The sequence below is a fragment of the Prionailurus bengalensis genome, chromosome A2 (genome assembly GCF_016509475.1).
Source record: "Prionailurus bengalensis isolate Pbe53 chromosome A2, Fcat_Pben_1.1_paternal_pri, whole genome shotgun sequence".
Lineage (NCBI taxonomy): Eukaryota > Metazoa > Chordata > Mammalia > Carnivora > Felidae > Prionailurus > Prionailurus bengalensis.
In genome coordinates this window covers 126803365-126826075 of record NC_057348.1, presented here as the reverse complement: position 1 = coordinate 126826075, position 22711 = coordinate 126803365, and the positions used below count along the sequence as shown (strand labels likewise).

At 40.0% G+C, this 22711-nt stretch overlaps 1 protein-coding gene across 7 annotated transcripts in view; it reads left to right on the top strand.

Annotated features, from left to right (window-relative positions):
- ELMO1 (engulfment and cell motility 1) overlaps positions 1–22711 on the top strand; it is a 536725-nt gene that overhangs the window by 293112 nt on the left and 220902 nt on the right. For all 7 annotated transcript variants that reach the window (XR_006298577.1, XM_043589269.1, XM_043589266.1 and 4 more), the window contains one exon: positions 715–823. Coding sequence is in view for 6 of the 7 variants with exons in the window: in XM_043589269.1 (XP_043445204.1) it covers positions 715–823 (109 nt within the window). In the remaining variant the exon portion in view is untranslated. The remainder of the gene's footprint in view (positions 1–714; positions 824–22711) is intronic.

Genomic DNA, 22711 nt, shown 5'->3' with positions numbered 1-22711 from the left:
GCCCCCCTCCCACTGGTTTCTCTCTTTCTCTCTCTCTCTCTCTCTCTCTCTCTCTCTCTCTCAAAATAAATAAATAAACTTAAAAAATTAAAAAAAAAATAATAAAATGTAGGAGTTGAAGGCCCAGAAGAGCTGCTATTCACCAGGAAAGGGAAGACTGAGGGGAGAGAGCATGGTCTTATCACTTCAGTAAAAGGTCTTTCTTGTCCTGTTTTGAAAACCTCTCCATCCATAGGCACTTCTGTGTGAGTGGAAACCAGCAAGCAAAATCTACTCTGACAGGGTGGAAAGTTTTAGGAGATTTGGAAACCATGTGAGTTTTAGGCACTATATACTGAGTATATGCTTAGAGTACAATTGTGTTTTGGCCCCAACCCTTTGTTTGGCAATCTGGGGTGGATCTGTTTCTGTTACCACAGAGCCAACATTATTTTTCAGGTTTTGTTTTAATGTTTATTTTTTATTTTTGAGAGAGAGATAGACCAAGCGTGCAAACAGGGGAGGGGCAGAGACAGAGGGAGACACAGAATCTGAAGCAGGCTCCAGGCTCTGAGCCTCAGCATAGAGCCCAACGCGGGGCTCAAACTCGCGAACCTGAACTGAAGTTGGATGCTTACTCAACTGAGCCACCCAGGCGCCCCATCTTAGAACCAACATTTCAACATTTTCTACAAACTGGCTTCCCTTACTTACCTGTTCCCTTTCCACTTGCAGATTGTGCTTGAGAACAGTAGCCGGGAGGATAAGCATGAATGTCCCTTTGGCCGCAGCAGCATAGAGCTGACCAAGATGCTGTGTGAGATATTGAAAGTGGGCGAGCTGCGTAAGTAACACTTGTTTCCCACATGGGCATGATGCTTGGCAGGGACCCCACTTCCAGGGTTGTGCCTGGACCTACGCAAAGAATTCCCAAGGTGCTGCCAGCGGTCCATGGGCATCCCTGTGGACCCAGCGTTCTTTGGCTCAGGCTTCCAGTGCATGTATTTCTGCACGTCTGTCTTGGAAATACACATTATTGTTATCTACAAGTGGAAAAATTTGCAGGGGTATGATGGCTGAATTTCAAATGTTATTGAATGAGTATATATTAAAATAGTCCTGCATTTAGTAATCTGTTAAGGAAAAAGATCTATGGATTTCTTTTTTAAAATTCTTGTTTTTAACCTACCAGTAGATTATTTTCTTTTCTTTCTTTTGAAACAATTTTTCTCTGTAAAGAAAAATTGAACACTTTAATAAAATCCTCTTCTCCCAATATCTCACTTGTTTAGAATACTTTCTCTAAGACAGAAGGAATTATAGAAGAAAATGGGTAGCTGATCATGACAAATGTGGTCAGAGATATGCTCATTGCTTTTTTTCTTATTTATATTACAAAATTTAGGAGAGGACACCCAGAAAAAGCAGGTATGATAATTTTCCTGCCTTTTGCTCACTGGTGTAATTTGGGTTTAACCTGTTAAGATGAGTCTGATTTAACCTGGCTTGCAGTCATTGTCAACATTTAGCCTCCTTAAAGTGGCTGAGTTCCATTCCCTCCAATATCTCTAGAGCTGACACACATATAAATCTTCCCTTGTAGGCTTAATAACATGGGCGCCAGAGAAGACTGTTTATACCAGAGGAATGTTGGATGTTTGGTATTTGTTGTGAAAGCATAAATATTCAGTTACCTGCTTGAGAGTTTAAAATAATGGTCTGAGATGATTAATGGAAAGGAATCCAATGATTAAATTGGAAAGGAGGTTATGCTTTATTTACATTGTAAAAACTGACTATAGGTACTATTCAGGTAAACTAGAAAATTGAGAGCTTAGGGAGGAAAAATGAGGAATTTAAGTCTGTTCGACCAAGCACAGCAAATATTATCATCCTCCAGTGTGGGTGGATGGGGGAAAGAGGATGAAATTGACGTGAAACTTCCATGAAAGTTCTTTACTTATGAGCCCAAACTAGGTCATCTGTGCATTAGAAGAGTAGTAGCCTGACCGAGAGATTTCTGTGTCACTCTGCTCAGGTTCACTGTTCACCAAGGTTAACATTTCAGTTTACCTGGATCCTTTTTTTGTTTTAAAGTTTATTTATTTATTTTCAGAGGGGGAAGGGGCAGAGAGAGAGGGAGAGACAGTCCCAAGCAGGTTTGTGCTGTCAGCACAGAGCCTGATGTAGGACTAGCACTCAAGAACCACGAGATCACGACCTGAGCCGAAACCAAGAGTCGCATGCTTAACCAACTGGGCCACCCAGGCCCCCCTATTTACCTGGATCCTTGACCCGAGTTATCCTTCCTACTCTCCATCAGACTAACTTGTTGAGATTTATGTCTGCTGCCTAGCTTACTGTTTATTCAGTTGAAGGATTAAAGTCCTGAGTCAAGCAGATCCTACTGAATTTCTTATCCTGACAGCGGTGACTGTTTCATATTTATCTCAATTTTATGGGGGGCGCTGCAGGAAGTCACTTGCTAAGAAGCATTGCAAGACCCGCTAAGATTTTCAGAAACTGGACAACAGTCATGCTCTGTCTTGTTGGTGCTTGCTTTGTCTAGGTTATCACCCCACATTGCCCCTTTCCCTATGGCCTGCTTTGGCCAGTTCTCACCTTCATGGCAGTAGAAAGTGTATAGAGTGTATTCTTCTGTGCTTCACTACTATATCCAGCCTCTGCTCTTCATTTGACAACTGACCCATATCTATCGTGCTAAAAGTTGACACAGAACAGAGATACAGAGGAGCAGAGGGAGGGAGGATGCTGGGAGTGAAGGGGAGCTGGGTTCTGTCTCTGCCACTTAGGATCCTCATGGCCTTGGGTAATGTCCTCACAAACTTCACCATGCTCTTACACCTCCACATTTTCCCCAGAAGTAGATTGGTAGTATTTGGGGTGATGATTTGACTAGTTGTGTTCATTTTGGCCTGGGCACAGACAGGTACACGGGGAATAGAGCGTATTCAGCCTAGGGAGACCAACTTGGAAAAGATGGCCAAGTTAGACAGTGTGTGGGCAAATATGGATCTGATTTGGACTTTCATCCATGTCAGTGTGACTCTATTTGGTGGGCAGCAGCGGGGGACCATGGTGGCAGGAGTCTGAGCAGACGGTTCTGCTCAGGTGAGTGTCAGCTCTGTGCTTTGCGGTGGGGGTGGAGCCAGGGGTAGAGACACAGACTAGGGACTGACCTCTGGCTGGTGCAGAGCAGCTCTGCAAGACTTTTGAGGACCTGACATCAAGCCAGGAACTAGGACAGAACTCCATTCCTAGGGACTGAGATAAAGAGTGGGGATGAAGGTAAATACCTTGAGGATCCCTGGGGGTGTTCCAGGTGCTGCTCTTGCACTGTACATTATTCCATATCTCACCTTCTGCTGCAGAGAAGGTTCCAGCCTTCTGCAATGACTCATTTAGTACCTGGTCTGGCCCATCTCTGCAGCGAAGTTGGACTAGGTTACTAGGGCCTGGTATACCAATGGCAAGCTCCCTTCATCCAAGATGACAGATGCATTTATTCATCTGTTTAATCAAAATCTATTGATTACTTACAATGTGCCAAGGACTGTGATTGAACACTGCAGATACAAAGGTGAACCACTTATGATCCCTGTCCTCCAGAAGCTTGCGCTTGAGAAATTTTTGGGACTGGTATCTTCTATTCTTAGTTATAAATGATTGCACATTTATTTTAAATGCCCATTGTCTATTCTAAAGTAGAATTTTGCCAATGTTCTGATAGTTTGAGGTTTTAGGTTGGCCTATTGCTTGCCCTGCAAAGGTCTTTCTGGACATTTTGCAAGGCTTATGGAGGATTCCACATTTCTGAAGTCTACATGCCCAAATGAGATGTTTTCAGCTCATAAAATATTAAAGGATTCCTACATTCTGATTGAGTGCTAGACATCAAATGATGAAACACCCTTTGGTAAGAGGAAAATTGCTTTTTAATGGATTGCCTTTTGCCCATTGCCATAGTAAATAAGTTGCTAATATGGAAAACAAATCTGAGTGCACCCTGATGTTGAGGGAAATATCTGTTTTTCTTCTGGGGAAAATTAGTTTCACATACAAATCCATCTTCCTTTGGTTTCAATGTGTCTGCTTTTCTCTGTTTCTAAGTTCATGGTTCTTCTCATATTTGTGTTAATAATTGATCTGGAAGATCATGGTTGTACTAGATCTATAAGCAAGTGCAGAGATCAAAGAAGTTCCACTTAAAGATCTAACTGATTGAGAAAAAAGACATATACAAGAGTAGAAAGATTCAATTTTCTACAAACGCTTTGTTTTTTGATTTAACTTACAGTCTTTGACGAAATCCACTTCTGAAATACTGGTTATATTTTGATGTCCAAAGCAAACATACTAATATTCAATTAAATTAGTGATACCAAGTATTTATGCAGTTTTTTTAAGATTGCTTTTTAAAAAGCACTATTTTTCTGCTTCCCAATTATTAACATTGCAAGAGGTGAATGTTTAACAGTGTGGTATAAAAACCAATATCTGATCATTTATATGCTTAAAGCACTTTATCAGGGTTATTTAGTTGAAGCCCCATAACACCCCCAGTAGTTAATCAAGATCAATAGCATCTATGTTTATTAATGAAGAGAAGACATAGACTTACTGCATATTGTCTGGGGTCACTGGGCTCAAATCAGTGCTCAGGAAGCCCAAAGAATAGTATAGAAAGAAGCAGAAAAGTAGAATGGTTGCATTTTGGCATCTGGATGACCCATCTTTGAATCACAGCTCTGCTACTAATTTCACACCTTGGGCATGTTTCTTCCTCTGTTCTGAGCTTCAGATTCCTTATCTCTAAAATAAAGCAATACCTGCTGCACACAGTTAGTTGTTGGGAAGATTAAATAAAATAATGGGCACTGCTTTAGTTGCAAGATAGATGATTTTTTTTGCAAGTGATAGAATCTCAACTTTCCATAAGCAGACTGCAGGTTAAGTGACAGAAGGAGAATGCTCTGACTTAAGTAATAGCTGGAACCAGAATCTGGAGCAATGACTCTTGTTTCTTCACTCTTCACATTCTGTCTAAAATTATTCTTTGTAACCTGCTTGGTTCATGAGTCACTTTTGAGAGCAACACACTTGTTTTTTCCCTTAGTTTCAATCTTAAAAATCACAAAGAAGAATACCAATGGACCTGGAGGTGGCCACAGATCCCCATTGGGCTGGGTTGTATAATTGGCAGTTCCAGTTAGAAGAACAGGACTGGAGTAGAGTGAAGAGCAAGTCTTGATAAGAAGAGGTGTATTTGTGTGTGTGCAGTGGGTAAGGGTGTGGGGAAGTGGGAGGTGGTGCACTAACAGAAGAAGGGAGTCATCTCACAGACAAATACAAAGATATTTGCTATAGATGTGAAGTCCTAGGCAGATACCAGCTCTTAACTGGGGCTAAAAAATGGTAACTGTTGTGTTATTATAGCACTGTCCCCCAAAACAGTAAGTTATTGAGAGATACAAGGAAACCTTGAGTTTTACACAATAGGTTAATTACTTATCTTTGGGATATGTAGCCCCTGATCCAGTTATATTCCAATATCAAGTAGGGCTAGGATATTTCTTTCCGTCTCTCATTCATTAATTCATTCATTCATTCATTCATTCATTCATGATACATAGGGCTTCTTCTCTATACAGGATCTAATCCCTGATGACATGGACACAGAGCACACACTCCATTCTCAAGCAGCCCACATTCTGACTGGGGAGTCCTTCATATAAACAAATAATTAGAAAACACATTGTTATTTAGAACATTACATTTAAGTTACATTAATATCACTAGGAGGCAGTGGTTGGTTCTTTCTGTCCATAGGAAGCTAGACAGGCTAAGAAAGGGAGAATCTTGGGAGGTTTGACACAGAAAAGGAGATACTTGGATATGTGGAATCACAGAGATGAGAATACCCAGGTAAGCACAGGTGTGTGTATGGTGGGCAGCAGCTGTTAAAAATTCCAGGCAGTGAGATGTAGGTGAAAAGACTTGGAGGGTCAGAGAATTCTAGTTCTATGTGGCTAAGGCAGGGGGGGCTTGAGGGAGCAAGCAAACGGAGGAGATGCTGACGGAAAAAGCAAGAGTTAGATCATAAAGATTTGCCATGCAGAAGAGCTTGGACTTTACCATGTAGGCAGTGAGAACCGATAGAAGGATTTTTAATCAGAAAAAAATGCCCTAGTCCTAGGCATCCGATTCTAGGATTAGATTTTGTCTTCTGGCTGTGACAAGAACTTGTGAGTACAGGGCCAGTATCAGGGACAAGGTTACTTCAGCCCAGCTAGTACAGTGAGGAGGCTTTTCAGCTTCAAGTATTAGAAATCCCAACTCAAAATGGCCTGTGTAAGAAGAACCTGTATTGAATATCATAATTGCAGAGTTGAGTAAGTCCTAGAGATGGTTAACTGTTCAGTAATCTCATCAAGGACCCAGGTTCTTTCTACCTTTTGGTTCTGTCATCCTTGACGTACAAAATTTGTCTTTAGGCAGGTAGCAAAATGGCAGCTGCCATCACGTGATCCAGGGGAAAAGAAGCTGTCTCTTCTAGTGAGTCTCTTTTAGACTTGTGGAAATGTTTCCAAAAGTTCTTCAGCAAACTCTCACATCTCATCGGCTGACACTGTGGCCTGTGCCTACCCGAGTCATTGATAAGGGGAACAGGAACAATCATTAGCTGTCCTGAGACAGGGTATGAAGCCAGCCTTCCTTGAGTATATGACCACAGGATGATAGATAGCTAAAGAAAATAGGGAAAATAGCTACTTGCAACCCTTAATTCTGTCTCTTTACTTTCAAAACTCTCCTCTGCATTTTCCTTACTGCTGCAAAAAACTATAACAAATTGAAGTCAGATTACAGCCCTCTGTCATTTTGCCTTCACTGGGAATTGGGGAATGCATTAGTATTTTTTTTAATGTAGCAATATCAAAGGTTGTGGGAAAATGGTAATTGAGGTTTGATTATAATGTATTTCATTTTTCATCACTAAGATGCTAGGGCTCCACTACCTTACTTTCCTTTCAGCAAATGTATATTTTTCACCTCCTCAATTATGCTTTTGTATGTGGGTTATTCTCAGGTGTATTTTGAAGGGCAGAATGGACACATACATTTGTGATTCAGATTCTCATATTTCCCTGAAATAGTTTTTCCATCTTCACCTGTGTGACCATATATAATTAGATTAAAACTTAATAACTGCTTCTCTGCTTTGAAAAAACAAGAACGAAATGTACATCACATGCTATGGAAATATTCAGCATCTCCTTACTTTGTCTTTCAGTGATGATATTTATTACAACACACCAGTGGTGCTGAGTGAAGCACCTTGTATAATTCATCACCCAGACACCTCTGCTTTAGCAAGTAAAAATAACACAGATGAGCAATCTGAAGGACTCTTTGGAGTACAGCAGCAATTAGAATAGACTCTTAACTCTGGGACATTGGTGTTTTCGTACTTTGAGAAGTACCATCCATCACTTTGATTCTTAGAACATTCTGGCTAAAGAAAACTCAAGAAAAGTAGTTTTTTAACAATTAAGCCTCTTAAGGGCCTTTCTTTAGCCCTCTTAATACTAGCTTATTCCTAAGCTCCCTGGAAAGTTGAAGCTTCTCAGACCTTGACTCTGTCTTGAATCTTCATTTTTCTATTTCTGCTTTCATATGATACTTCCACCTGCAGCTTAACGTAAAAACAAACAAAAATAAATACAATAAGTGTTCAAGGCCTGAGCCCATTATTTAGAAAGTTTTATCTACTTTTGGCCCAAATTAAAAATGTCAAAGGAGAACGTATAAGAGTCAGTCGAGAGTAGTTGTTTACAATAATTATAGAACTGATCTCAGGATTTGTAATAGCATTATTACAAGGCAGGAGGATTTAATGTAAGATTCTTGTATTCAGAATCAGAAGCACGTGGCAATTGGCGCAGCTGATACAAGTAAGGGATTTTGTCAAGATGGTCAGCCACCTTGCTCCTTTGTCTCCCATTTGTAACCTGGGAAAACTCTCATCATCATCATTATCATCACCACCACCACTGCCATCATCATCATTCTCACCTCAGAACTAGATGAAGAAATATAGGTTAAAGTGTTTTGCTAAATGTAAAGTGCCAAAAGTTTCACATTTTTTGCTAAATGTGAAATACCCTATTTGTGAAGGAGACAACAACAGAAATATGCAGATTTAGAGACACCGAGGTGTATCTCCTCCTGTAGCAAAGTCAACTCTGTGCATTTAGTGGCTGCCTTAGAACCTGAAGTTCTGTGGTTACTTGGTGGTGTTTCAGGAGGCAGTACTTGTGGGTACTTCTAAAATCTCAAGGTAATTCTTACCTCCTTCGGAAGAGATTGCTGCGAGAAATTAAACTCAGTAGTTTAAAAGACCATCTCAAGCACATCCCAATTATAAATGGATGAAAATAACTTATATTCATCATAGGCATTTTTAGGGCTTGCTCTTTTTTGGTTTATTTCTGAGAAGATATGTAGCTGGAAACAATCAGCATCCATTTCTGTTGTCTCTTAGGTTATAGATTGAGGGGTGAGCCTGGTAGGTTTGCCCAACCTCATGATGAAGAGAGACAGACACAGACGTGTTGAAAGAACACAGATGCCCACTGTCTTCCCTCGCACCTTAGAGATACTTGTCTACCAGGTTCATGTACAACATCGGGGTTGAGTGACCATTCTGATTCCTCCTGACTCTCTGCTGGGGAGGGCATCACATTCTCCTGGAAACTCCCATAGCACTTTACTGGTGCCTCTCTGTTATACTTTCTTCTGTTTACTAATACTTTTTTTCCTTTAATTCCTAAAAATTGAGGTAGTTTATAGTAAAGTATAAAGATAATTTCAAAATAAATAAGTGGTAAAAGCAAAGGCAAGTAAAAATTATAATTAAAATGGATTATGAATGTTTGCAAAGAGCATGTTATAAAGGCCTTAGTATTTACTAGTGGTAGACTTTGAATTTGGCTCAAAGATTTGTCTCAGGGAAGCAGGAGGATCTCAGTAATAGAAAACAGATGTGGGACGCCAGGGTGGCTCAGTTGGTTAAGCATCCAACTTCTGCTCAGGTCATGATCTCACAGTTTGTGAGTTCGAGCCCCATGTTGGACTCTGTGCTGACAGCTCGGGGCTCAGAGCCTACTTCCAGTTCTGTGTCTCCCCCTCTCTCTACTCCTCCCCCACTCATACTCTCTCTGTCTCTCTCGCTCAAGAATGAATAAACATTAAAAATAATAAAATAAAGAAAACACATGAGTACACATCTCACATGAAGAAACTCAGTGTGTAAACCCAAATGCTAATTTCAGTTAAGGCTAAAATAGTATTTGATAACATTTAATATCATTTGTTAATGATGATGGAATAGACAACTTCTTAGCATTACTTTTTTTCTAAGCTACCGTAAAGCAGCAAGCCAACATATATTTAAAATGGTGATAACAAAACAGCTTTCCCATTAAAAACTGGAACTAAAAGTAGGGTGCTATGGAGTGCTAACATTCACCAGTAGTATCTCTCCTTGATCTGGAAGACACAAATAGAGGTATAGTTCATTGATAGAAACAAAGTATTTTAAATTATAGACAATAAAACTATCCAGAAATCCCTGAAGAAGCAAAGAACAAGCTGTTAGAATTCATGTAGCTACATGGTGGGTAACAAAAATTGGTAGCAGTTCCATATGTCAGCAGTAATTAGTTAATCATAAAACGGATAAAAAGGGTTCTTTTTAACTGTGGTAATACAAATGTAAACTACCTCAGAATAACACTAACAGAAAACATCTTGGACTTGTGTGAAGAAAACTATAAGACTTCACTAAGATACATAAGTTGTAAAGTAATAAATAAGCAAAGGTTTTATCCCTGGTAGGAAAACATTAATATTGCAATAAAGATGTGAGCTCCTCCAAATCAGTGTAGGCTCACATATCCTTCCAACGTACTAACAGAAACTGGGATGAGAACTCTACAGAATGACTGTAGGGTTCATTTGGAAGAATAAGGAGGGAAATTGGTAAGGAAGGACTGATGTGGTCAGCAGTAAGTAAATGGACATAAAAATACATTTCCTTTTGGGACACCTGAGTGGCTCAGTCGGTTGAACATCTGACTTCAGCTCAGGTTATGATCTCCCAACTCGTCAGTTAAAAAAAAGAAACACATTAGAGTAACAGGATCCCAATAGATGAAAGATGCCATTAGTATGAACAGCACCTTCACTCCTCATCTGTGAAATCAGTCTAGTATTAAAGTTACTTAATCTCACTTCAAAAACGTAAGGCGTAACACCGTCTCTCGCCAGTTCCACACCCTGGACTTGGACCCACAGGCTCTTCTTTATCTGAAGCAATAATCTAATCAGCCTCCTCAGCACTTATCATAAGATTGAGATGTACCAGGCCATGAGTGTAAAGGTCCTAGCATGCTATAAAAGTAGAATAGTAAGTAATGAGCATGAAATGAGAAAGTGTAAGCAGAATGCAGAAAGATGCCAACAGATGGTAAAGTAGAGTAAAGTCGACCCCAAAGAGAAAGGAATTAGAATAACAGCAATCAGGATGCGGGACTGCACTGACATGATGGTGAATTTCTAGTCTGTAAGGTTTTTAAGATCAAAACATACAATAGTAAATCAAACACAAATACACACAAAACCGAGAAGCAATGCTCACAGCTTTGGTCTTTAACTCACTTCCCGCAGAGGTGTTTTCCCCTGAGGGAGTCCCCAGAGGTTGAGAGAGTAGCAGAGGACAGAAAGGTCGAGATGCCTTTTACAGCCTCTCATCCTTAACCTCAGGCCTTTGGATGGAGAGATTTTCCTGGCTGTTGGAATACATAACAGGGTAGATGCCAATGGAGTCTCTCAGCCCTGAGCACTTGAACTTCAGTCAATAACCACTTGCTGATTTAGGGACACCTGGGTGGCTCAGTCGGCTGAGTGTCTGACTCTTGATTTTGGCCCAGGTTGTGATCTCAGGGTCTTGGGATCTCAGTATCGTGGGGTTGAGCCCCATAGTATGGAGCCTCCTTAATTAAGATTGTCTCCCTCTCTCAAAACAAAACAAAACAAAACAAAACAAAACAAAACAAAACCACTTGCTGATTTAAAGATCAGTAGAGGGGGGCGCCTGGGTGGCGCAGTCGGTTAAGCGTCCGACTTCAGCCAGGTCACGATCTCGCGGTCCGTGAGTTTGAGCCCCGCGTCGGGCTCTGGGCTGATGGCTCAGAGCCTGGAGCCTGTTTCTGATTCTGTGTCTCCCTCTCTCTCTGCCCCTCCCCCGTTCATGCTCTGTCTCTCTCTGTCCCCCCAAAAATAAATAAACGTTGAAAAAAAAATTTAAAAAAAAAGATCAGTAGAGGGGCGCCTGGGTGGTGCAGTCAGTTAAACGTCCGACTTCAGCCAGGTCACGATCTCGCGGTTCGTGAGTTCGAGCCCCGCGTCGGGCTCTGGGCTGATGGCTCAGAGCCTGGAGCCTGTTTCCCATTCTGTGTCTCCCTCTCTCTCTGCCCCTCCCCCGTTCATGCTCTATCTCTCTCTGTCCCAAAAATAAATAAACGTTAAAGATCAGTAGAAAGAATTTATTTTTTTAAAATGAAAATGACCACTGCCACTTATTTATTAGATGCTTTCTACCTGGCAGGCAATATTGAAGGCAATACTCTGTCAACCCTTCCAACATCTCCATTTACAAACGAAGTGCCTGGGACTCTGGGAGAGGTTAAGTAGATTGAGGCCACACAGGCATTAGGTACAGTTCCCTTTTGTGGGATAATGTTGTTCCCTTTACTTGGAACTATTGCACAATGCTGCAAACCACTGCTCTCATGTTTTTAAAATGTCTTGTCTTCCTCACAGACTGTAAGCTCCTTGAGCACTAGACTCAGAGTGAATTCATCTCCCATCTCACCCTGTAGTCCAGGGATTTACATACAGTCTGCAGTTAATAAGTATTTATTTCATGAATGGAGTAGCTTTCTATTTGCTTGAGGGTTAGTTCCAAAAATATTTTTCAGACATCACTAAATTTTTTATGAACTTTCTGCTTTACCCTGAAACTTCTCAAACACCATCCTTTTAAAATTTTCTAATAAAGTAAGAATGAGTTCTACAAAGGGGTGCCTCCTCATTCCTCCCCCTTCTCTTCCTCCTCAGGATAATTTAGTGAGAAGGCCTACTGAGTCCAAATTTGAATTAGAAAATATCAACACTACAGTATGTTCCCCAAAGAGGAAAAAATTTTCTATTTTCAATCTTGTGTTTCAGAACACACAGCTGTGTGACTTCCTAATTTATTGTATTCCCAACTGCCTCCAGACAGCTCTCCATTGCTGCTTCTTTCCTACCCACCCCCTGGATGTGGGAAATGGGACAAATTTTAACCAGTCCAGAATGAGGATGCAGAGAAGCCAGTGGACTGCTCCTCCAAAGATGCCTGTTGCCCAAGCAGGTGCACCTAGCAGCTAGAACCTGAAGGGAGCCAGGTTTCCTGGGATGGCTGCTGGGGGCTAGGAAGTAAGCTGTCAGCTCCTTGGAGACTAATGCCAGCTGCCTGTGTGCTTCCCTGGAGTGTGGTCATTCCCCTGCCTCTAGGGAGCAGGACACAGCTTTGGATCCCAGCAATCAAGCCCAATGTGGCTTCCCTTAATTTGGCTTTCCAAGGGTTTGGCCACGAGAACAGATTGCAGCTGTGGCCTGAGCATCTTTAGAAGTATGAATCATTTTTTTTTTTCTGAAGAAGCTATTTTGAGCTTTATAATTGCATATTTCATGTTGTTTTTTCATAGAGTAAGGAGAATGACTTGCATTTTTTTTTAATAGAATTCTGCTGGTTTCTTTGCTGTTGTGTCTTGTATAATCTGGGCCAGTGATTTCTGAACTTGGCTGTGCATCGGACTCATTTGAGGGAGCTTCTGGGGAATATAATTTCCTGCCATGGAATCCAGAAATCAGTATATTTAATCAACTCTCCAGTTCATTGCTAGGCAGCTGGCTGGTCTCTCCTAAGTTTGGGGATCTCTGTTGAACTCCTTTATGGTAATTTGGATCGTGGTTAAATGGATATTTTTATGGGGTGGTAAGAGCTCTAAACTGGGCCTTAGAAGGTGCAGATTTTTTTTTTCAATATATGAAGTTTATTGTCAAATTGGTTTCCATACAACACCCAGTGCTCATCCCAAAAGGTGTCCTCCTCATTACCCATCACCCACCCTCCCCTCCCTCCCTCCCACCACCATCAGCCCTCAGTTTGTTCTCAGTTTTTAAGAGTCTCTTATGCTTTGGCTCTCTTCCACTCTAACCTCTTTTTTTTTCCTTCCCCTCCCCCATGGGTTTCTGTTAAGTTTCTCAGGATCCACATAAGAGTGAAACCATATGGTATCTGTCTTTCTCTGTATGGCTTGTTTCACTTAGCATCACACTCTCCAGTTCCATCCACGTTGCTACAAAGGGCCATATTTCATTCTTTCTCATTGCCATGTAGTACTCCATTGTGTATATAAACCACAATTTCTTTATCCATTCATCAGTTGATGGACATTTAGGCTCTTTCCATAATTTGGCTATTGTTGAGAGTGCTGCTATAAACATTGGGGTACAAGTGCCCCTATGCATCAGTACTCCTGTATCCTAGAAGGTGCAGATTCTAATTCTGGCTCCCTTACTGACCAGCTCTAAGCTCTAGACAAGCCTCTTCTCCTGTGTGGTCCTTAGTTTCCTCTGGCATAAAACAGTTCTTGCCCAGGTGGCCACCAGCTCCAGAGCTGCTGTGTTAAGCAAAGACCTTTTTATGGACCCAGTATAGTGACCGTAACCACTAAATAAGTTGCCTGAAACTTTGCCATCATCAGTTCTGGAGTGACGTGGTGGTATTGGATTCTGTGCAAGAGAAATAAATGCCCAAAGACCTTGATGTGAGGGGTTCCTAGTGACAAGGCAACCTTGCAGCATGGACAGAGGCTTTGTTGTCTGCCGTACAAATATGACTGCTCTCACTTTTTAAGTGTAAAGTTTAGTTTAATGTGCTTTTCCCACTCCGAATTCTTTCCTCTTTTGAAATATCAACTTTATTGCCAGCAAAGAGTTCTTTGAGAAGAATTAAACCTTAATTTTGCCAGAACAGATAAAGGAAATGGCAAAAAGGAAAAAAAAAAACATTCCTCTGACTTCATTCTTCCCTGCCTAGCAGATTTCACACTGTTGTTTCCCACCTTGATTTTCTCAGCTGGGTTTGGTGGCTCTTGCCTCTCCATGCTGTGGTGGGGCTGTTGGCTGAAGCAGCAGCATTGTCCCATCACTTGGGAACAGGAGAGCTTAAATAATCCTGAAAGTTGGAAGAAGAACCAAGCCTAAATCCAAATGCTGCTTAACATTTCTGCAAGTCATATCTATACCCCGAGAAACACAGCCCTAATGCTTCTTTGGCTTTTATTGGCTATGTAATGATTTGAGGAATCGCTTTGTACTGGAGCCCAGAAGAATCCAACCAGAGTCCACACTTCATTTCCCATCCCAACCTTCCTAGGTCAGAACTAATCCTGCTGCTTCTCTGTGTCATTAATGTTGTCAGAGGAAAACCTCAAATTTAAGGCCTTGTGGGTTGACTATTCTAATCATTTAAAAATGCTTGTTTTGGATTAAGAGTTTACCTTAAGGCCTATGCGTTAACAAATGTTCCTATTCGATTGTATTCTAAAAATAAGCTAATATCATCCATACCATTTTGTAACCTGATTCTTTTCACTTAATGTGCTGCAGACCTCTTTCTTTTCAGTAAATTTATTCACTTGTAGTTTATCCAAACTTTCAGTAGTTGAATAGTATTTCATTTCATATGCATGTGGGCATATTGTGGATATGGATATAAATAGCATCCCGTTTTATGAAAGTATGGGTCTCTTATTAACAGATATTTACATTGCTTACAAATTTTTGTTTCTATAAAGGGCACCTGGATGAACATTTGCTCAGTAAATACACTTAATTAACATCTTCGTACTAGGTCTATAGCAGTGAAATAAAACAGATATATTTATTTTACTTGGAAAGAAACAGACAATAAAGAAATAAGTATATCTCTGCTACATGGTGGAAAAATGCAATGAAGAAAAATCACAACAGGGAGGATGCATGGCATTGCCTGACTGAAAAGACTGTGTTGATCACAAACATATGAATGTAGTGAGGGACTGGGCTGAGACAGTGTCTGGACAAGAGTTTTCCCAAAAGAGGGAACAGCAGTAGAAAGGTCCTGAGGCAAGAGTATCTAGCACGGGAAACGAAGAGGAAGGAGGCCAATGTGACAAGAGCAGAGAGAACTGGGGGGGGGGGGGTAGCAGGAGATAAAAGTAGGGGTGGAGAGTGGAAACATTCTGCCATTGTAACAAAGTTAGCTTTTACTGTTAGTGAAAAGAGATGCCATGTGATGAACTGAGCATACAGGTAACATTATATAACTTACAATTTGAAATAATTATTTGGATGATCTATGGACATTAGACTATAACGGAGAATAAGTTAACACCCTCTGCTACAGCAAGTTGAGAGGTAATAGTGGCTGGAACCAGTGTGTTAACAGTAGACTGAAAAGTGGTTGGATTCCAGATATATTTTAAAGGTAGAGAGAGCCAACAGGATTTTCTTAACAGATTGGATGTGGGTGGGAAAGAAAAAAAAAAAAAGAAGAGTCAAGGATGGACAGCTAAAAGCATGGACTTGTCAGTGAGATTGATGGAGAGCATAGAAGACCAATGGTTTTGTTTTGGTTATGTTTATTTTGAGATGCCTTTTAGACATCCAAGCGGAGATGTTGATTTTGTAGTTGGATATATATGTGTAGAATTCAGGGGAGGGTTCTGAGCCCGAGATTTAACATTGGACATCATCAACAGAGAGTCAATATTTACAGCTGAGATTGGAGAGCATCCACGACTCCAGGATTCAGCCCTGAAACACCCCAAAAGTTACTTGTTAGGGAGAAGAGGAATGGTAACGATGTAAGAAGAAAATCAAGAGAAATTTCAACTACAGGTAGACAGATTGACAGATGAAATGCTGCAGATTGTGGGATTGAATGAGGACTGAGGGTTGATCATTGATTTTAGCAACATGGAGCTCAGAGGCGATCTGAGCAAGAGCAGTTTCACTGGGGTGGTGGGAAAAGAGCCTGGCTAGATGGGTTAACGGCTAGTGACGGTGCAGGGATTAGGGCCGTGAACACAGAGGAGTGCTACCTGGCATGGTCTGCAGTGTGCTACAAGGGAGGTAGTGTGGTCAGCTTTCCAAAACCTTTGTAGCAGTTCGACATGGCCATGGCATTTAAGCCCATGAATGTTTTTTTAGGGATTCAGTTTTATTTTATTTTTCAAGAGTGTGTGTTTCCAAAAAACAGATTAGAAGTGAAAACAAACTGGTCCTTCACTTCATAGTTTGAGAGGTACTGGTGTAGATGGCTATTTAAAGGGGTTTTACTTTAGAGTGGAGTAAAAACCTAAGGTGGAAGCTACAGGGAAGTTACAGGCAAGTGAGATTTTTTTTTAAATGGTGGTAGAAGCTATAGCATGTGCTCATAGGAATGATTCAATAGAGAGGGAGAAAGTGATGATGAAGGAGACCTATATCTCTGCTACATCTTTGCCTACACCTTTAATCATAATTTCCTTAGTGAAATGCCTACCAACGGATCCTGAATCAAACAGTATTTGGCTTTTGTGTTTTTGTAATCCAGTGTAGTATATGTGCCTTGTTGGAATATTTTTAAGCGTGGAGAAGCAAAACTAATAATCATCCATTATCTTATCACCAAGATAGACTGGTATTTTTTCCATAAAATGAGATTAAATTATATTGTTTTTAATATTCTATTCTTTCCATTTAATATATTGGGACTATATTCCTACAACAGTAAGTATATACTTATATCATTATTTAATGCCTCTTTAATATTTCATTGTATGGATCAACCATCATTATTTTGACCAGGCTCTTATTACAAGATATTTTGGGATGTTTCCATTTTTAGTGAAAATAGCACTGCGATGAACATCTTTGTAATTCCATCTGACTATTTCCTCAGCATTAATTGTTGGAAGGTAAAGTTCTGTGTCAAATGGTGTGATATTTTAAAGCTTTTTATTCCTTTACAGTTTACCTCTAGAAAGGCTGAAGCATCTACACCCTCACTGAGCAGGCATGTGGATTTAGGGACAAGGTTTAGCACAATTTTTTTGAACTACTGAAAAAATTGGGGGTTGAGGAAGAAACCTGAGATGGTGAGATTTGGGTGATGATACATAGGGAAACATTCAGACAGGTAAACACATATCTAATAGATAACAGACATGACAGAGATTGATAAAGCTAGATATGATCTGTATTTATCTATACCACAGTCACATTATGACTTTCATGAGCCCTAGGTACTTTGCTTTCATGAACTCCTTCCTCTGTAAAACTGTATAAAAATTTATATTTTTTACTACATTATTATAAAGATGAATATTATCCAGGCTGGATTCATTATTATATGTTCATTATTATCCTATTTATGTTTCTCTTCTAATTTTAAAAGTGATTAGGATGAAAACATTTTATGGGCTTCTAAAGTAATTCCATGCCCTCAGAACTATACCTGCCCTGCCCCATGGACAGGGTCAGCCCAGATTACACTGCTTTATGCTTTTAATATTTCTTTCTTTCTTTCTTATTTTTTAATGTTTATTTTTGAGAGAGAGACAGAGATATTGGGGGAAGGGCAGAGAGAGAGGGAGATACAGAATCTGAAGCAAGCTCCAGGCTCCAAGATGTCAGCACAGAGCCTGATGCAGGGCTCGAACCCACGAACCATGAGATCGTAACCTGAGCCGAAGTCGGACACTTAACCGACTAAGCCACTCAGGCTCCCCTATGCTTTTAATATTTCTAATAATAGATATTACTTAGGACCAAAAAATAAAAGAGAAAAGTATGAGACTAAATTTGTAAATATTCATGGTCCCTACTAGGTTTCTGTATTTTTTTTCCACAAAGGGAGGAGATCTCTTCCTCTTTTCTCTTATATTCATCCCATTTCCTTCCTAGCAGTGGACTGTAATAGAAGACCTGGATCCTGCTCTTAAAAAAAAAAAAAAAAAAAAAAAGTAAGAGGAAGAGTAAAATCTAACCAGCTTCCCTCCCAAACTTGCTTCTACTCCTGATCTCTGGTGTCACCATTCACCCAGTTGTTCACCCTGAGACTTGATATCATCCTTGGTCAGAGACTCACATCCATAGCTGGTCAGTGATGCAAGTCCTATCCAGTAAGCACCTAAAGGTATATGTGTGTGTGTGTGTGTGTGTGTGTGTGTGTGTGTGTGTGTGTTTTCTGAGATGTAATTTGACATATAACTTTGTATTAGTTCTAGGTGTGCAAATGTAATGATTTGGGAAGGGAGCTGATATATGTTCATATTGTGAAATGATTACCAGAATAAGTTTAGTTAACATCCAGCACCTCATATAGTTCTAAATTTCTACATGTTGTGATAAGAACTTTTATGACCTACTCTCTTAGCAACTTTCCAATATACAGTACAATATTGTTGATGATAGTCACCATGCTGGACACTACACCCCCCAGAAAGTTTGCACCTTTTGACCACTAAAGATTTCTTCTGTGTCCTGATTGTTCTGTTTCCACTGCCATTACCCTCCTCTACACCATCGTGGTGCTGCCTCCACACTTGCGCCTCTAATCCATCCCTGCTCCACCCTGTAACCTGGGCTTTATCTAAGGCATAAATCAGATTGGTTTAATCCCGTTCATTAAAATAAGATGGCTTTTGTAGGCGTCTGTTTTCTTTCAAAGTCCAAATTTCTTTTGACCATACTCATGCTCCAGAAATTGCAACACGGTGTACTTTCTGTTTTCTCTTGACCTTTATATACACTGGCTCTTCATTCTAGAACACCCATCCCCCATTGCTTTGTGTCCCCACCTCAGACACACTCTTTGGCCCCCACTCCCTGAAAACACCCTTCCACTGGGCTGAGCTTGACCCCATTGAGGCACATCTCACACTAGATGGAAATTACTTGTCTGTCTTTGCACATTTTCTCCCTCCAGCTCCATCTGCTTCAAAATTAGTGTCAGTTCCATCCAGATTCTTGTGTAAGGTTTTCCGTCAATCAACATGGGTTAGAAGCATGTAGAGGGCACATGGGTGGCAGCAAAATATAGGACTGGATGTAATTCAAGTTTTTAAATGTTTATTTATTTTGAGAGAGAAGGAGAGAGAGAGTAGGGGAGGACAGAGAGAGAATCCCAAGCAAGCTCTGCACTGTCAACACGATCTCTTGATCTCATGAAGCATGAGATCAGGACCTGAGCTGAAATCAGGAGTTTGATGCTCAACTAACTGAGCCACTCCAGCGCTCCAGGATAGTTTTGTTATAAAGTTGAATCCATTGTCTCTGGGGTTACAATTTGGACAGTTGTCAATAAACTGTCTCATTTGGGTCAAGCAATGCCATGTGGGATAACAGAAGGCAGTGGGACAGGTCTCAGCCACAGTGTGGGACATACAGGAAGAGCTCAGCATGTTTGTCACCATCATCCTGATGGCACTGGCATTGGGAATCCAGCCTACCAGGGTGGGCTGCCTGCTGGGTGGTGGAGCAGCCTCAGGGCCACATGTGTTACTGTCAGTCAGACAGAGGTCAGAAATCAGCAGGTGAATGAATCCTCTGGTTGCTAGACTTTCAAGCTCTTTGTCTCTTTATGTGATGGGGGCCCAAGTTTCTTTGATGCTCTTGGCCTTGAGGAAAAATCAGAATCACAGCTCTTGACACTTACTGAGCTAGAGGTTTGGGTTTTCAGGAAACAAATGATGAGGAAGCAAAGAAAAACAAAAAATCAGACAAACCCAAACTACATCTAATCCTCTGTCTTTGGGCCCATTTTGCTTTTCTGTTAGAACATTGGTCATCATAGCTGGTTAGATGGTAAGAAAAGGACCCTGGGACCTTTTTTTTTTCTTTTTCTGGCATCTTTTTTCTTAATGCACCAGTTCCTGTGCCAGGTGGTTGCCTACATTTATGCTTAAGAAAATAACATTTCTTTTGTTCTTGAATGTTCCTTGTGAGTCATGACCTTGAGTCATATGACTTCTCACTTGGAATAGTTCATGAGATGTGGTTGTAGGTATTTTATGTCAAGAAAGAAGAGAAAAATATGTATCTGGAAGGAGGCAGTCAAATGGATTACTCTCTTGAAGTAATTGCAAATAGTGACTCATCAGGGGTAATGAAGTCACTTTAGTGAATTTTGAATAGTGTTTTAAAAAATGGAAGAAAATAATGTTTAGAGTGCCTCACAAGTAGCAAAGATAAGTGCTTTGTTAGATCAGTTTTACATTCATCTGCATGTGTACTGGGATGCAATACGAAGTATGTCTCATGCTGTAGGTCACAGCTCAAAAAATTTGAAAGCCACCACCCCCTGCCTGACAATTAACTCCGAAATTCCCTACTCAATAGAGTGTTGTATGTTTTTGCATTAATGTCTACATCACACATTTTTTGATTCAAACACGTTATTCTGTCAGAGTTTATCTTAAGGGATGAGTTGCCTGCAACTCAATCATACAAGTGAAGTTGATTATCATCCATGGACATCTCCTGCATGATTCCTGCTCACATCTTTTCTCTTGGTACTGCTCCTGGCTCTTTGTGATATCCCTGAATTTTCAGGCTTATTCCTCTTAGAAGGGCTTCTTTATAGATTAGAAAATGAGAATTGTATATGTGACATCTCCTGTGTATACATAAGAGGGAGCCACAAGACATGTCTTTAAATGAAAGGACAGTGTCAGTGCTTTGTGCCAAAAATGACTGGTGCCTTAAAACAGCTTTTTTGTTTCTGATTTATTTCAGTGTTTTTCCAGTGTTGTGTCTGAAAGAGAATATATTCTGTTTCAAATAATTCCAAATGGAAAGCCATCAACCACCATTTATGTAAAAGCCCGTATCTGAAACCCAAGCAGAAATGTCTGGTTCAGTGATAAATGCCCTTCATTCCTCCTGGGCCTCCTTCACACACAGTTGAGGGAACGTGAATGAGAATAAGTGGGGCATGAGAAAGCAATTTCCAGGCCCTGACTAACAAGAAAATCACTGAATGGTCATTCTGTCCCATGCAAGCCTAGGACTGTGGAAAACCCTCTATTGGGGCCTTTAAACAATCTTGCCTGTCTGCTCTTTTGACCTTATGCCCCTAAACTCCCACAACCAGCTTGCATTTTGTTTAGATATAGGCCATTTGCAGCTCCCTAAACAAGTCAGACTACCTCCATTGTGCCTTGGTTCCTTGGCACTTTCTCTGTCAACTGATTTTGGTCTAATACCAACCTGTCTTCTGTGGCCCAGGTGACTGCCACAAAACCTTTGGGGACCCTCTCTACTAATCTGAATTCAGTGTGCTTCTATTGATCACCTGTCATACCATACCACCTGCCACATACCAAGAACAGTACTCAAATATGATAGCAACTTACAGAATTATTAGATATCTCCTGAGCGTCTGTGATGTCTCACATCTTGTTCCAGGCACTGGGACTTTGCTGATCTGTTGAAGATAATCTCAAAGTCAGCTGTAGAATTATCTTTATGTTCCTCATTAGCTTATATTCTAGCAACAAACAAAAGATGAATAAGGCTATTTTCCCTCATAGTAATCCTTTGATTTCTATCACTGTTTAGACAAGTGATATTTTATACCAAATATTTTATTTTGAAATTTACTTTATAAGTTTTAGAAAGGATCAGCATTTTAATTTTTTTAAGTAAATGATCACATAATAATTGCCCTTGACTTTTTTCCTGCCATTCCTCTACCAAAAAAAAAAAAAATCACATTGAAACCAGCATCGTATCACATATACATGTGATATGATATATAAATAATTGCCCTTGATTTTTTTCTGTCATTTCTCTACTAAAAAAAATCACATGAAGCCAGTGTCTTATAATTTAAAATTATAAAATTATATTTAAAATTATAGATCTTATAATTTAAGATTATAAAATCAGTACATTAAAAATAATCTTCTTTTAAAAAAGTGCACATCCGTTTTTGAAGTTTTACAAAATGGGAGAGATTTTCAGGAATAAAATTAAAGCCACTCACTATTCTGTATCCTGAGATAACAGCTATAGTCACAGTGATAGGTTTTCTTCTACCCTCTACTGTATCTGTATTTGTATCCTCAGATTATCTCTATTATACATATGTTTGCATTTACATGTATATAGAAAAAAATGTGGATCATATTGCCTCTATAGTTCAGAGTTCTCTTTTTCTCTTCACTCAAAATGGTCATATCTATAACATCTTTATATATCTTAAATTATCTTACAATATATTCTTTGATGACTAAGTATCATTCCATTGTGTAGATCTATCATAATTTATGACATAGAAGTTTATTTTTATATGCTGAAGTTTTTACTAACTTTTACTATTATAAACACCTCTGGGATGGATGATTATTCTTGTAGATAAATCTTTTATTCATCTTTAATCTTTTATTTAGAGTAAATTGCTAGAAGTTAAATTGCTAGTCACGTCCACCCTTAAGCTCTGGATACCTATTGCCCGACTATTCTCTGAAAAGGTCATTTCAGTGTGTATGTCCCTCAACCAAATGTGAGA